At 40.0% G+C, this 14,786-nt stretch overlaps 2 protein-coding genes across 22 annotated transcripts in view; one reads left to right on the forward strand and one right to left on the reverse strand.

The window, feature by feature from the left end:
• Window positions 1–9,391, forward strand: part of ARNTL (aryl hydrocarbon receptor nuclear translocator like) — a 109,928-nt gene extending 100,537 nt beyond the window's left edge. For 8 of the 14 annotated variants that reach the window (XM_017525774.2, XM_037737496.1, XM_017525767.2 and 5 more), the window contains 4 exons: window positions 458–581; window positions 3,293–3,386; window positions 7,839–7,941; window positions 8,721–9,391. In XM_017525774.2, coding sequence (XP_017381263.1) covers window positions 458–581; window positions 3,293–3,386; window positions 7,839–7,941; window positions 8,721–8,881 — 482 coding nt within the window. In that variant the 3' untranslated portion in view covers window positions 8,882–9,391. The remainder of the gene's footprint in view (window positions 1–457; window positions 582–3,292; window positions 3,387–7,838; window positions 7,942–8,720) is intronic. The other 6 variants (XM_017525775.2, XM_017525776.2, XM_017525772.2 and 3 more) reach the window with 1 other exon arrangement.
• Window positions 9,392–10,141: 750 nt separating this feature from the next.
• BTBD10 (BTB domain containing 10) overlaps window positions 10,142–14,786 on the reverse strand; it is a 74,934-nt gene continuing 70,289 nt past the window's right edge. For all 8 annotated transcript variants that reach the window (XM_017525782.2, XM_017525780.2, XM_017525778.2 and 5 more), the window contains one exon: window positions 10,142–11,284. In XM_017525782.2, coding sequence (XP_017381271.1) covers window positions 10,974–11,284 — 311 coding nt within the window. In that variant the 3' untranslated portion in view covers window positions 10,142–10,973. The remainder of the gene's footprint in view (window positions 11,285–14,786) is intronic.

Raw genomic sequence — 14,786 nt, forward strand, 5'->3', positions numbered from 1 at the left:
CATGCTTTCCCCTCTGCCAAAGCTAATTCATACTCATCTCTCAAGACTCAGCTTGGGGTTAACTTGTTCCAGAAGCTGCACCTGGCCCCAGATGAGTTGGTTGCCTCATGCTTGCCTGTCAAACTTAACTACATTTTGCTTTACCCATTGGTCATCTTGTTGGTTTCCCTATTAGACTGTGAGCTCCTTGAGGGTGAGAACTTGTCTCTGTAACCCTGGCACATACGGTGATCTTCAGTAAGTGTTTTCAGTGCATGACGGGAAAAAACTGGCCTTGGATCCTAGAAGGAGACTTGAGGCTTTTCGTGTCAGAATGCCTTTTCCTGACAAGCTGTGGCCCTAAAGTCCCTCAAGGTGCAACTCTGATGTTGAACTACAAGTGGATCATGGGACAAACTAGTTTTACTTTAATACATAATAGCATTTCTTCCTCAGTTTTTCCCTTTCCTACTCTCAGATTCTTTTATTGTAGGTGGCCCAAAGAGGACCCACCCCACTGTTCCAGGGATTCCAGGGGGAACTCGGGCTGGGGCAGGAAAAATAGGCCGAATGATTGCTGAGGAAATCATGGAAATTCACAGGCAAGTAACACCTTCTAGTTCCTCGGTTAAACCAGTGGTTCTCAACCCAGGACAATTTTTTCTCTCAGAGGATATTCTGCAACATCAGGAAGCATTTTTCGTCTTCACAACTGGCTGGGAGGTTGCTACTTATCCCATGGATAGAGACCAGGGATGCTGCTTGCTAAACATCCTGCAATAAACAGGACAGTACCCCTTCTCCCCACCCCTAGCAAAGAATTATCCAATCCAAAATGTCAGCAGTGACTAGATTAAGAAATCCTGCCTTAAATAAAGAAGCTAAACCAAAATAGGCCAGAGCTAAAGAGAATTCTTGAGGAGATTTAACTTTCTTACAGCTCAAGGAGCTTCCCAGTGCGGACGGATGTACCTTTACTTTACAGCACTGCAGGAGTAGAGCTGTGAACCATCAGAGTGATCTGGACCTTAATAAAACATTCACTTTTTTTCAGTCAAAGAGTTGCCCAGGATTAGTAGTAGACACCAAGCAGATCAGCTAGTTATTACTAGCTGTCTTGGGGGAAACTTCCTTTCCATATGAAAGAGAAGGAGCTTAGAAGCAGACCACCTGGGTTTGAGTCCTGGGCGGGTCTCTCTACCTGGCTATGCTGAGACTTACATAACCTCTTGCTTTCTGTTGACTTAAACCATAAAAAGAAAGCACTATTTCCCAAGGATTTTGTTAGGATCATGAGGGCACTCAGGAAAAGTTCCAGGAACATAGCCTGACATACAGTGAATGCTTAAAAATCAATTAAATCTGTCTTAAAGAGAAGTCATTGAGAGAAGCAGTTATCCTAAGTCTGTCCGAATTTGAGAAATAGACAAGGGGGTAACCAGATTCTTCAGAACGCAACTTAGTGTAACATAATGATAAGAAAAGGAGAAAAAGACTGCTGTCACTGGGTTCTCTCAGGAGAATTAAGAGGCTGGCCTGTTTCTCAACTGGCCATAAAGGGGCTGTTATCCTCATAGGTAACACAGTTCTGTTTCAACCCCACAGGATTAGTGGGTGTGACCTCTGCATCAGGAAGGAGATATGACGGTAGTGTGCAGTGTAATCAGGTTCAATCCCTATACTTTGTATTTGCATACCCTGTACTTTGCTTGAGACTATCCAAGAACGGTATCAAACAGCCCTTGACCGCAAGAACCTTAAAATCTTTTAGAAGTCTATTGTCTTTATGATAATAGGAAAAAGGGAGAGAGTGCATGGGCCAATGCAAGCAAAGGAGGAAAGATTTGAACTTGGCCTTAGCCAGGGTTTGTAATGAGAGTGGATGTTCCCTCTAGAAAAACCAGGCGTATTCTTGAGTGGGCACGTGAGTGGCAAGTTCAGGGTCAAGAAACAAGCTACCTAACTGGGCAGTCTTTGTGTAGGAAGGAGCCACAGAGCTATGATGGGAGATTGTTAAGAAACCCAAGAAATGACACCGTGCAGTTTGGACTGGAAGAAAACTCTAAGACACATTTATTGTAGGATGCTGAGTAAGCATCCAAAGTCTTGTGTTACGCTTTGTGGAAGTTGCATTGGAATAGGGAGAGATGAAGGTGGTCATGTTTGTTAACCCAGGAATGAGGCCTTATCCTACAGAGATGACACTGCCAAAAGAGAAATCAATAATCTAAGATCTAGGGTTTGAAAATGAAATCAGGAATGATAGAACAGCAATCCCAAGATGAGAAACCCGAGAAAACAGTGGTGTCATAGACATAAGTAGGAAAAGATGGGGGATATTCATCAATTTTTCCATAAGCAATTAGCAGACATTTGTACATGCTGAGAATACATGATATATAGTTGTAAACCGCCATTAAGAAGCTTATCCAGAAAGAAAACTTGTTCACTCACAAATCTAAAGAACTAGGCTACAAGAACCAAAAGACTTATGGGCAGTGGAGGAGTGTTCTCTGGATCACCCAGAAGCTGCATTCATCCATGCAGAAGCTGAGAGCCCTGTGGTTACACAACTGGCATCACACTCTCCCTAAACTCTAGCTGCAGTGCCAAGCAATGGCTTCTTTCCTGAGGTCCTTCAGCCTGACAAGTATTCAGGTGGATTTACAGTTCTAAGTCTTCCCTTCTATAAATCATCTGAGGGATATGCTAGATAAGAAAGGCTGGGACCCATTTTTCATCAACTGCTGCCTTAGAAGTCTCCTCTTACTGTTATTTCTACCTTTTAGAAATAGTATGGAGGACTGGTGCCCACCATATCCTAAGAGTATTCACTAGCTAAACTGTTTGTAGGGAAGGGGATAAATTATTTGCTGTGGATCAAAGATGGAGGTTGAACGCAGGTCTCCTCCAATTCACCTGGATTCTTTAAGGACATAAAACTGGCCACTTACTTGAAATTCACCACCTTAATGCAGACTCCAATCCAAGGACTTTGTCAGTGAGATGCTTGACTTTAGGGACTGCATTCTAGATCAGGTGCCTGTAGAACAAATCCAGCTTGTCACCTGTTTTTGTAAATAAAGTTATTGTAACATAGCCACACCCATTCGTGTCTGTGGCTGCTTTCAAGCTGCAGTGGCAAAGTTGAGCATTTGTGACAGAGACCACGTGGCCTGGAGAGCCTACTTTCTGGCCTTTACAGAAAAAGCACACCAAATCCTATCTAGATCTTCATCCCCTTTCTTACCTTTACGCCTTAACAAAACACACACACTACACTGAAGAAAGGGATCTATCTCTTTTCTGACAGGATAAGAGGGTCATCGCCTTCTAGCTGTGGCTCCAGCCCGTTGAACATCACGAGTACGCCTCCCCCTGATGCCTCTTCTCCGGGAGGCAAGAAGGTAAGACTGATGACTCTTAGCCTAGGTCTGAAATGTTGGGGGTGGGAGTATGGAATTGCAACTGTGATTGCTGAAACAAGTTGAACTACTTTCTTCTTGAAGTAAATGCATCTGTGTGAGGCTGGGTACAAAGCATACTCCTAGGGCTAGGGAGGCTTGTTGACATCCTCGGAGGCTTTCTTCCATGTGAGTGGAAGAACGGAGAAAGAAGAAGGAATGGGGAACTGTGAGTTCATTTAATTGAGGGAGCAATTAAAGAGTTCCAGAGGGAAAGATTATTGAGTACCACACATAGAAAAGTTTCTCATTCTCTGCTAGGAGTTTTCAAGGGATAAAATATTAGTGTCTCGGGCAGGCACTGGAAACAGCAATACCACCAGCAGTGCTTTGGAAATCAAGCCATGCTTTATAGCTGCGGAATACTTGGGGATCTGCTGTCTGGGGGTTCTTGTGGTGTGACAATATTGGATCTAAGCAGTGTATCAACCCTCATGAAGAGCTTGCTATAAGACTACACTATAAATAGGTTTAGGAACCAGTCATTTGTTTTCATCTTTGCCAGAGAACTTACAAGCCTAGGCCCATGTTAATCATAAATCAGAAATCAGAAATCTGTTTATACCACCTGATGTCAGTAGAGGTTAGGACAGTTCAAAGGCCAGCATTTTGGACACGATGGCTTCCTTCCCCATCTCCTAAAACACATACAAAGAGAGAATATTAGGAATTTACATTGGCAGGACTCCTAAGGCACAAACCATCAAAAGTAGGGCAAGGATTTTCAAAACTGAGCTCCCCAGAGGTTTGTTCATGTTACCAAGAACTGCGATGTTACCAGGTGGGATGGGTGTGGGGGTAGTTGCTAAGGAGAGAGGGTAAGGGCAGAAATTCTGCTTCTACAAGGGCAAGAATACGTCTGTTTGATATAGGAATCTTCTGCAAACATTTCTATTTGAAAAAGGGATTTGCTCCTCCAAAAAAGGTTGAAAGTCAACAAATTAATGGGTAAGACTACATCGTAAGAGAGACCTGGGTCCGAAGCTTGGCCTTGCCATGTGCTAGTTATGTAATTTCGTACAACTTTCAAACTGTAGTTTTCTTTATAATTGAGCTAATATTGGTTAGGGTAGCCAGCATCTTTGCATATGAGGTCCTATTATGAGATAATGTATGTGAAAGTGCTTGGCCCAAAATACCATTGATAGATGAAGTCTGGGCTTGGTATCCGTGTGCCCCACCGCCCCCACTCCCACACACACACACACACCCTGCTTGCCAGCTGTCTTCTTAGCTGTTCTTCTGTTATACCTCCAGGTCCTTCTTGCATATTGGATCCACCATCTTCTTACGGTGGTCTTCCAGTCTCTGCTTTTCAAGTTAACTTTTAGGCACTTGACTCCTGGTATTACTAAGGATTCTACTTCTTGGTTTTGAAAGGTTATCATTCCAGAAATAGGCTTAAATATTACTTAAAGAACTTTCATATACATTGTCTCATCTTATCCTCACAACATTATAGTTACAAGACCCAGGCTCCTCAGCGTTTGTTTATAAGTATGGCCCCAAACTACAATCTTGGGTTCATGACTTCCAATTCTTTTCACATCAGCAGTGATCAGAAATCAAAAGCTGTGCTCAGCATCATAAAGCCCCACCTATTTTTGAGGCATTTATGAAAATCCTTTTCTCTCATGAGTCCTGGGCAACTGGAGTGAGACACTGTCAAGGAGGGAAGGAAGGAAAGGTGGGAGGAAGGGAAAATGTCTATCATTACTTTTATAAAATTCGTAAGTACACATCTTTTAATGTTCTGTGACAAAATGAGAAGTATGCATGAAGAGCAGGACTTACAAGAAAAGCAGCTTAAACAAGACAGTTAAAACTGATAGCAGTATTAAATGGTGCACCAGACCCAGCCCTTTCCAGTCACTTTGAAATTTGGCAGGTCCAAAAATGAACCATTTAGCCTGCAGTTGTTCAGTCAGGATCAAGCTAAAAAGGAATCCTAAGTGAGCCTCTGTAGGTCCCAGGAGAGTACTGACATCCAGAAGCACTAAGGCAAATTCAGATAAAGCAGCAGTTCTACAAATGTCATCTGCAGTCTTTTTCCAGAAAGAAGGGGCACAGGATCCCGTGTGCCCCACCCCCCTCACCCCAACACACACACCCTGCTTGCCAGCTATCTTCTTAGCTGTTCTTCTGTTATGCTTTTAAGGTTAACGCTATTTTCTTAATAATGTCAAAACATTAGTTTGCTTTTCCCATCACATCCATCTTTTTCTCTCACAACAAAAAAAAAGTTTAAAACCAGTTTCATTTAAGAATGTCCACCATGTCCAGGTGTGGTGGCTCATGCCTGTAATCCCAACACTCTGGGAAGCTGAGGCAGGCAAACTGCTTGAGTCCAAGAGTTCGAGGCAAGCCTGGACAACATAGAGAAACCCCATCTCTACTAAATAATCTCTGCTAAAAAATACAAAACCTTAGCCAGGTAGTGCAGCTGTAATCCCAGCTACTCAGGGGACTGAGGTGGGAGAATCACCTGAGCCTGGGAGGTCAAGGCTGCAGTGAGCAGAGATTGTGCTACTATACTTCAGCCTGGGCAACTGGAGTGAGACACTGTCAAGGAGGGAAGGAAGGAAAGGAGGGAGGAAGGGAAAATGTCTATGATTACTTTTATAAAATTCGTAAGTACACATCTTTTAATGTTCTGTGACAAAATGAGAAGTATGCATGAAGAGCTTGTGCTACATACCAAAGCATGATATCTGTCTCAAAAACCACTTGTGTGATTAAGTTGTAAGCTGAACTGCATGCTGTTTTCATTGGACACCATTTTTATTGTACATGGGCATTCAGCTTTGGGTATTTAGAAGATATTTTCTTGGAAATGAATGAAGTGAACCTGTCACTTCAAGGAAAATGACAACATTTGTTGCCAGTGATAAAATCTGAGCTTTCAGCAAAATTTGGAATTTTTAGAAAACTTGTATCCACTACTTTGAGCTTGAGATCTTCCTGAAACTTAAAAAAATGTTTTTGGTGAGCTAGGGAGTATTAGCAATGTTAATATTGATGCTGTATAATGAAATGTATCAACATATAGAAGATCTGCATAACTCAGTGAACCAGTATTTTCTAACCAATGCAAGGTATTTCAAAATCACGCAAGGGTAAAAGATCCGTCCTAAGTACCAAGATTATTAATAAAGTACAAAAAATTCATTGATATGGTTTCAGATTCAGATTTGACATTGCAACTCACCTTTAAGAAACTTATACATGTCAAATTTTGAAGTGGTATAAAAAAAGAATACAATTATTTGAAAAGTCTATTAAAATAAGTCTCCCTTTTCCAACTACTTATCTGTGGGAGGTCAGATTTCCTTCATATACTTGAAGTCATATCTAAATAGACTGAATGGAGAAACAGGAGAATCCAGTTGAAAACTACTAAGCCAGACATTAGATTTGCAAAAATGTAAAAGGATAATACTCTTCTCAATAATTTGTTTTGGAAAATAGTTATTTTTCATTAAAATACTATTCATTATTTATATTAACATGTAGTGGGTTTATTACGTTTAAAAAACCTATTAGTTTTAATTTCAAATACAGTAAATACTGATAAATACAGCCTACATAAGCAAAAATTCTTTGGAGTCCTCAATAATTTTTAAGTGTAAAAAGGTCCCTAGACCAAAACATTGAACTGTGGAAATAAAGTAAGTTATAATGCCACCTACTGGCAAGGCCTGAGATCACTGCTGCTCCTGAAATTAAGCAGCTACCAAACTGTTTCCTCACGTACATCGATAGGTCTCAAAGAATGGTCTTCTTTAAGACTCAGCCAGGGGAAGCAGCTGGGGGAGTGAGGGAGATTTTGAGACAGAATCAGAGTTCTGCTACTGAGTAGCAGTAATAATTCTCCCCAGTGGCCTTTCTTAAGAACTTAAACCACAGGTTACTGAAGTTGGCACCGGTAGTACAAGAGATTTACTTTTGTTGTTCAACTCCTTAGAACTGTGTCTCTTCACAGCTTGTTAACAACTTCACTTATTTCTTCTTCAGAAATATCTGTCACTGTAAGATGTTTTATTATCTTATAGGGGAAATGCCTAGTTGGGCTCATTGAAGTTTAGGCATTGGTCCTAAAGAAATATGTGGGTATCATGATTCCAGGCAGTTGAAGACTTGGGATTTTATTCAGCCCTTAAGATGCCTCGGTGGGCTCAGTAAAATGAAGAGAAAAGAATAGTCTGGGGACAGGTTTTTTCTTACTATGACCATGTCTGTCTCACAGTTCCTTGTTTGAAATCATCCAATAGAAAGCTGAAGCCATTTGAAGCTTCTCCCCACCCCACCCCATGCATTTCCAACATGCTTCATTTTCCTTGTGGCACTGCTCATGAGACTGATCAAAACTTCATACTTCCCTCTTTCTGTTTGTAGATTTTAAATGGAGGGACTCCAGACATTCCTTCCAGTGGCCTACTACCAGGCCAGGCTCAGGAGAACCCAGGTTATCCATATTCTGATAGTTCTTCTATTCTTGGTAAGTGGCATTATTATTCGTTTCCATTGCAATGAGCTTGCAAAACTTCTGACATAAAGTCAGTTTTAAGAACTGAATTGTATAAAATAAGCTAATCCTAGATAAATTTGATAGGAACAGAATAGAAGTTTAAAATTTGTTTAAATCTCTAAAAAGTTGACTTCAATGTTTGAGTTTTGGTGGAGGTCCAACTTTGTGCCTAGAACTCAAGAGGAGGCTATAGCAACCTAGACATAGGCCTTCTGCCATGTGGGGCATAATCTGTTCGGAGAGAGGACTAATGAAGGTTCAGAGATAATGCCTGGAAGGGTGATTAGTAAGTATATCAGAAGGTATTAAAAGTCATTAAGTGACAAGAGTTTGTTTCTCCCATCACATCCACCTTTTTCTCCACTTGTCTTTCTAGATTTCTTTTTTTCCTAAACTCTCCTTATTTGCCTTTCTTTTTGTAACTCCTCTTAACTGGTTATATCAGAATATTAAAATGAGCTCAACTCAAAGATTTTTAACATTTAAGCCCTTTATACTTCTAAAATGATTTTAGAAGCTCCTTAGAGCTGTGTCACTTCACAGCTGAACAACCTGACTTATTTCCAATGTATTTTTAAAAAATTGGTGCTTTCCTCTGAAAAACAGCAATAAAAAAAAGCCATGCAGCCCAAAAAGCAGACTCTCACCCTACTATTAAATGTAACTTTATTAAGTGTGCTTAGGAATTGCTAACAATCTAAATATGCTTTTTAAAAAAATCATTCACCAGTCTTTATCTCCTCCCACAGGTGAGAACCCCCACATAGGTATAGACATGATTGACAACGACCAAGGATCAAGTAGTCCCAGTAATGATGAAGCAGCAATGGCTGTCATCATGAGCCTCTTGGAAGCAGATGCTGGACTGGGTGGCCCTGTTGACTTTAGTGACTTGCCATGGCCACTGTAAACACTACATGTTGCTTTGGCAACAGCTATAGTATCAAAGTGCATTACTGGTGGAGTTTTACAGTCTGTGAAGCTTACTGGATAAGGAGAGAATAGCTTTTATGTACTGACTTCATAAAAGCCATCTCAGAGCCATTGATACAAGTCAATCTTACTATGTGTAACTTCAGACAAAGTGGAACTAAGCCTGCTCCAGTGTTTCCTCATCATTGATTATTGGGCTAGCTGTGGATAGCTTGCATTAATTGTATATTTTGGATTCTGTTTGTGTTGAATTTTTTAATCATTGTGCACAGAAGCATCATTGGTAGCTTTTATATGCAAATGGTCATTTCAGATGTATGGTGTTTTTACACTACAAAGAAGTCCCCCATGTGGATATTTCTTATACTAATTGTATCATAAAGCCGTTTATTCTTCCTTGTAAGAATCCTTTACTATAAATATGGGTTAAAGTATAATGTATTAGACAGTTAAATATTTTTAATAAATGTTTCCCTTGTTCTATAAATACTGTTCACATTTCAGATAATTAGAAAAAAAATTCCTACATGTTGCAGGGCAGGATTATCAGTTTCTACAGTGGATGTTTAAGGACTATCTATGCCAGTAACAGTAACATTTGTGGTGCTATTCTGGCCTTCATAACAATTCTAGGACTTGCATAATTTCTCCATGCTACTAGCTTAGCTGTGTTGTTAAAACAGTTCATTTCTAAATTGTTGCAGTTTTAATATATGTGAGAACAAAGATGTAACTGCTAACACACAAACTTCGAATCCTCTGAAATTATAAATTCAAGATTGTATTTAACCAATTGGCCTCTCTACTGCTGTACCCTCTCTAATACTACTTCAGTTGTATAGTAGCTGACCCCAGTCCCAAAGCACCTAAATATTTGATTCCTGCTTGAATTAGACCACAGAATATTTACAATAGTATTTGCATAAATAATTTGCTAAGCAAAGTAGCATGGTATAATGGAAAAACTGAACTAGTATGAGAAACTGGCTCTGAAACTTAGGGTGACTATAAGACCTAGTAAAGTCATTTTGCCCTTCATATCAAGTTGAACTAGAAAATAATCTTTTCAGCTCTAATATTGTTTTGGATATAGTATATTTTATCATTAGTAGGGAATTTAAATGCCTTATCACACATATACTAAAAGTTCCTTGAGCTACTATTGGATTTCTAATAATACTTATACCAATGAGACAGGAAATCATGAGACTAAAAATATAGTCAAGGTGGTTATAAATCTGGTCAGAAACATTAAAACAATGGAATTTTATTTTGATGAAAAACTCGAGTTTACAATCATTTAGTAAATGAACAGCAAACACTTCATTTTCCTATCCCATAACTCTTAAGAAAAAAAGCATTAGTAAATAAATATCTGTGAACAGATTAAGGGTAAGGCAGACTGGATAATAAACCACCTCTGACGTTCATACTCCCTGCATGTGACTCACTCTAAAGGGTGAAATGGCACTGGAGATAACTGAACTTATGGGCATTAAATGTCATCCCGATCACTCAGATAATCCCAAGATAAATACTTTCTGCTCACCAAGGGCAGCAGACTACACAAATTTTACTGGAGGAATACTTTGACAGAAGCACTTACTTAAGTTATATTGTGCATCACAACTATAAAATGGCTTGAACATTTCCATTTAACCACTTCCATTTAACCACCATTTATAAAGTGCAACTATATAATATTCTGCATTTTATCTGGGGTGTGATGAATATCAATCCAAACTGAAAATACCCCAGCTGCCAATTTCCACCACTTTTCAAAAGACCTAGATGTGTGAAAAAGGACCATCCCCCATACAAAGAACCAATTTCACAAACCTACTGGTAAACAAATACATTTATATAATTGGAACTTCAAGATGATAGAGTTGTACTCATTTAAAAAAACCATTCAGCTACCTTTGGTCTTTAAAAAAGCCTACACTGCAATATCCTAAACATTGTTATGTGCATCTCACAATGAAGAAGAGTGACCTTGCAGTGCAGAATGAGGAGAGTACAACATCACTGTGAAGAGTAGCATGCTATGGTTTCAAGGAACATCAGCATCACAGCATTGGATTCTGTGCATCAGGATCAAGGTCACTGTTGCCAGAAGGGGGGTGGATAGGGAGAATATCCAGCTCATCCACTTGTGGAGTTGGGTGCATGACTACCAGCTGGTCTTGGGGAATGTCTGCCGCAGCTGCTGCAAGGTTGGTGATAGATTTACTCTTTACACACTGAAAGTCTACATGCCGGCTCTTTCCTTCTTCCTTCTCCCAGGACATTCGAATAAACGGTCTTTGGACATAGTTGTAGATCACTTCTGGGCGGCCTCCAGGTCTTTTCTTTACTTTTTCTTTGTAGGTAGGATAACCTGAAAGAAAAAAAGGTTTTAAAAACTGAGGATACACACACACACCCCTCATCCATTTTGCCTTAGAAAGCTTTTCTGCTATAGATCCTATAGAAACAAAACAAACAAGGGACAACAAAATTCTATCCACCTACTCATCAGTTCAAGAGCCAGAGATGAAAACTCTACTGATATAATTCACAAAATCTTCTGTCATTCTTTAATTACTCAATACACCAACCACCAAGAAAACATTCTTCAAGTAGGAGTATGTTGGAGATGAGTCCCTGGTACAATAGCATGGAGCAGATCTTGGGTCTCCAGCCATGTATCTTTTTTTTGTTTTGAGGATTTTTTTTTTTTGACACGGAGTTTCACCCAGGCTGGAGTGCCATGGCATGATCTTGGCTTTCTGCAACGTCTGCCTCCCAGCTTCAAGCAATTCTCCCACCTCAGCCTCCAGAGTAGCCGGGATTACAGACATGTGCCGCCATGCCTGGCTAATTTTTGTATTTTTAGTAGAGATGGGGTTTCACCATGCTGCCCAAGCTGATCTTGGAACTCCTGACCTAGAGTGATCCACCCGCCTCGACTTTCCAAAGTGCTGGGATTACGGGCATGAGCCACTGTGCCTGGCCTCTAGCTATGTATCTTTATATTCTCATCACAGGATTACCTGGCCTACAGGCCTGTAATTTATGCCACATTAGCCTTCTAGTATCCTTAAACTTACTTACATCTCATCTTTATATTGCTTTGAGTTTTTTCTTTCCTTTTTTTGTTAAATGGAAAAGCTGTACAGCTCTCTAGGTGGTTCTAGATAATTCTGCATCTAGATCAGCAAAGCCAACATGTTAACCTCCCATATCACTTTAACAATACTACTCCCAACAACCAAGTATTTAATTTACAGTCACATTTCCAAGCAGCGTTCCCTGATTAATAATACCTAATACCTTCCTCTTTTGGAACATAGTCATTGAAAAGTAAGGACAACCCTAGATTTGAAAAAAAATTAGTTATTTACTAGTAAGGCCATTTCTCCAAAGATAAACTGTCTTTAAGAAAATATTACAGACTCCTTCCCTCCTTTCTTCCAGTAAGAATTACTAGTTTGGTCCAGGGATTGACAAATATTTTCTGTAAAGGACCAGAGTAAATATTTCAGGCTTGTAGCCCCATGGTTTCTAATAAACCTACTTCACTCTGCCCCTGTAAAGTGAAATCAGCCACAGAGAATATGTAAACAAATGAGCATGTGTATGTTTTTCTTTCTTTTTTGGAGCTGGAATCTCTGTCACCCAGGCTGGAATGCAGTGGTGCTATCTCTGCTCACTGTAACCTCTATCTCACGAGTTCAAGAGATTCTCCTGCCTCAGCCTCTGAAGTCGCTGGGATTACTGAAGCCTGCCATCACACCCGGCTAATTTTTGTATTTTTGGTAGAAACAGGGTTTCATCATGTTGGCCAGGCTGATCTCAAACTTCTGACCTCCAGTGAGCCTCAGCACCCAGCCACCTATGTATGTTCCAATAAAACTTAATAAAAAACAGGCAATGAGCTGATTTTGACCCATAGGCCAAAGTTAGACCATAGTTAGAATCAGAAAAAACAGAATGGTCTCATATAGTAGGGGATCCACTAATGATTACAAGTGAATGTATGTAGGCATCGTTGGTAGCTAGTACAAACAGTCATGTGTGGAGCATGTGTGTATGTGGTGGGGGTGAGATAGGTGCAGCAGGTGAACAAAGCTAAAAATCTAAAAACCTGTAGAATGTCTTCATTTCATACTTTTGGTCAATTACCCTCTGAAGGCAGCACCAGAGATCAGAAAGGTCTCCATCACCATTCCCTTGTCCTTGATTCCTCCTGGACTACTAGAAAGACTTTAAATTTCCCATCTCCTTGTATTCTATCCTCCACACACAATCACCACTCTAGATAAATGTAATCATATTACAATACTTGCTTAAAAACTACCAATGGTTTCCTTGGTGCTTAAAGGGAAGGACTATACTCCTTAGAATATTATACAAGGCTTTTTTACAACCTGGTTCCAATCTACTTAACGTTATCTACTATCATGCTATACTCTTAACTCTAAAGCTCTTAAATACACCTGCCACATTAAGCTTTCCTCTAAATATGCTTTTACACAAATTGTTCTGCTGCCTGTTCCCCCTCAGCCCCCTTACCCCTGCGCTCCGCTCCACCTCCTTTTATCACTGGCAAATACATTAAGATTCTCCACACAGTTAATCATTCGCTTCTTATGGTCCACAGCACTCCCATGTCAACAGTACTTAACAGAACTAAATTGTAATTACTGTTTTGTATGTCTGACTCTCTCACTTAAATAACAAGTTTCTGTATGGCAAAGCCAGTGTCTTTGTTGGTGTATCCTCAGTGCCTAGCATAGTACCTGATACACTGCAGGTGCGAAACAAATATTTGAGCAAAGAGTGAATGAACTACCAAGACATACCAATTACAAGTAATAACCTCTTCCATTATCCATCTTATCAGAACATTTTTTCCTTTAAAAAGACAGTAAAATCACCACTTTGGAAGGCTGAGGCAGGTGGATCATGAGGTCAAGAGATCAAGACCACCTGGGCCAACATGGTGAAACCCCGTCCCTACTAAAAATACAAAAAATCAGCTGGGCGTGCTGGCATGCACCTGCAGTCCCAGCTACTTGGGAGGCTGAGGCAGGAGAATCACTTGAACTTGGGAGGCAGAGGTTGCAGTGAGCCAAGATTGCACCACCGCACTCCAGCCTGGTGACAGCAAGACTCCAACTCAAAGAAAATAAATAAATAAATAAATAAAAATAAAGTAAAATAAAGTCTGTCCCTGACTTGGAGATTTACCAACCTATTCAAGTCAACAGTTCATGATTTAGCAGCTACTGCACCACAGAATTGTAATGCCAGAGTGCTACCTTAAAGGTGGTTATGGTCTATTGGGAGTGATTAAATTGTTCATAAAGTCAAAGAACATTCCAAATAGCAAATATGCGTACCTAAGAGAAAGTGTTACAGCAATAGTGGAAGTGTAAAGAATTCAGAAGATGAATGAGATTCCAGTGGACTAAAATAGAAAAAGCTACTTCAAGGCCTTCCTTAATCTTAATGGATGAGCAAGACTGGGATGAACAGGAACATGGGGAGCACAATGTAGGCAGAGAGAATATTATGCTAAGCAGAGAATGGCATCAGGTAAGATACAAAGGCAGGAACATAGAAGATGGTTTAGGAGACCCTAACACACATATGACTGGAGCAGAAAGTGTATTGGTAAACACCTGGAGGTAACATTAGAAGACAGATTATGGTCAAATGGGGGAAGAGTCATGTGTAAATTCTACTCTTTAATAAAGAGTAAATTATACTTTTTATTAAACGAAAGGAAGCTCAGATTTTGTCCAATGTTAGTTTGTTAAAATTTTGCAGAGAAAATTTTGTATGCAGGTCCAGAAACATGGAATTGGGAAATCAGAGGTTCTGTAAACAGGTGG

The sequence above is a fragment of the Cebus imitator genome, unplaced genomic scaffold (genome assembly GCF_001604975.1).
Source record: "Cebus imitator isolate Cc_AM_T3 unplaced genomic scaffold, Cebus_imitator-1.0 Scaffold39, whole genome shotgun sequence".
In the NCBI taxonomy this organism is placed as follows: Eukaryota; Metazoa; Chordata; class Mammalia; order Primates; family Cebidae; genus Cebus; species Cebus imitator.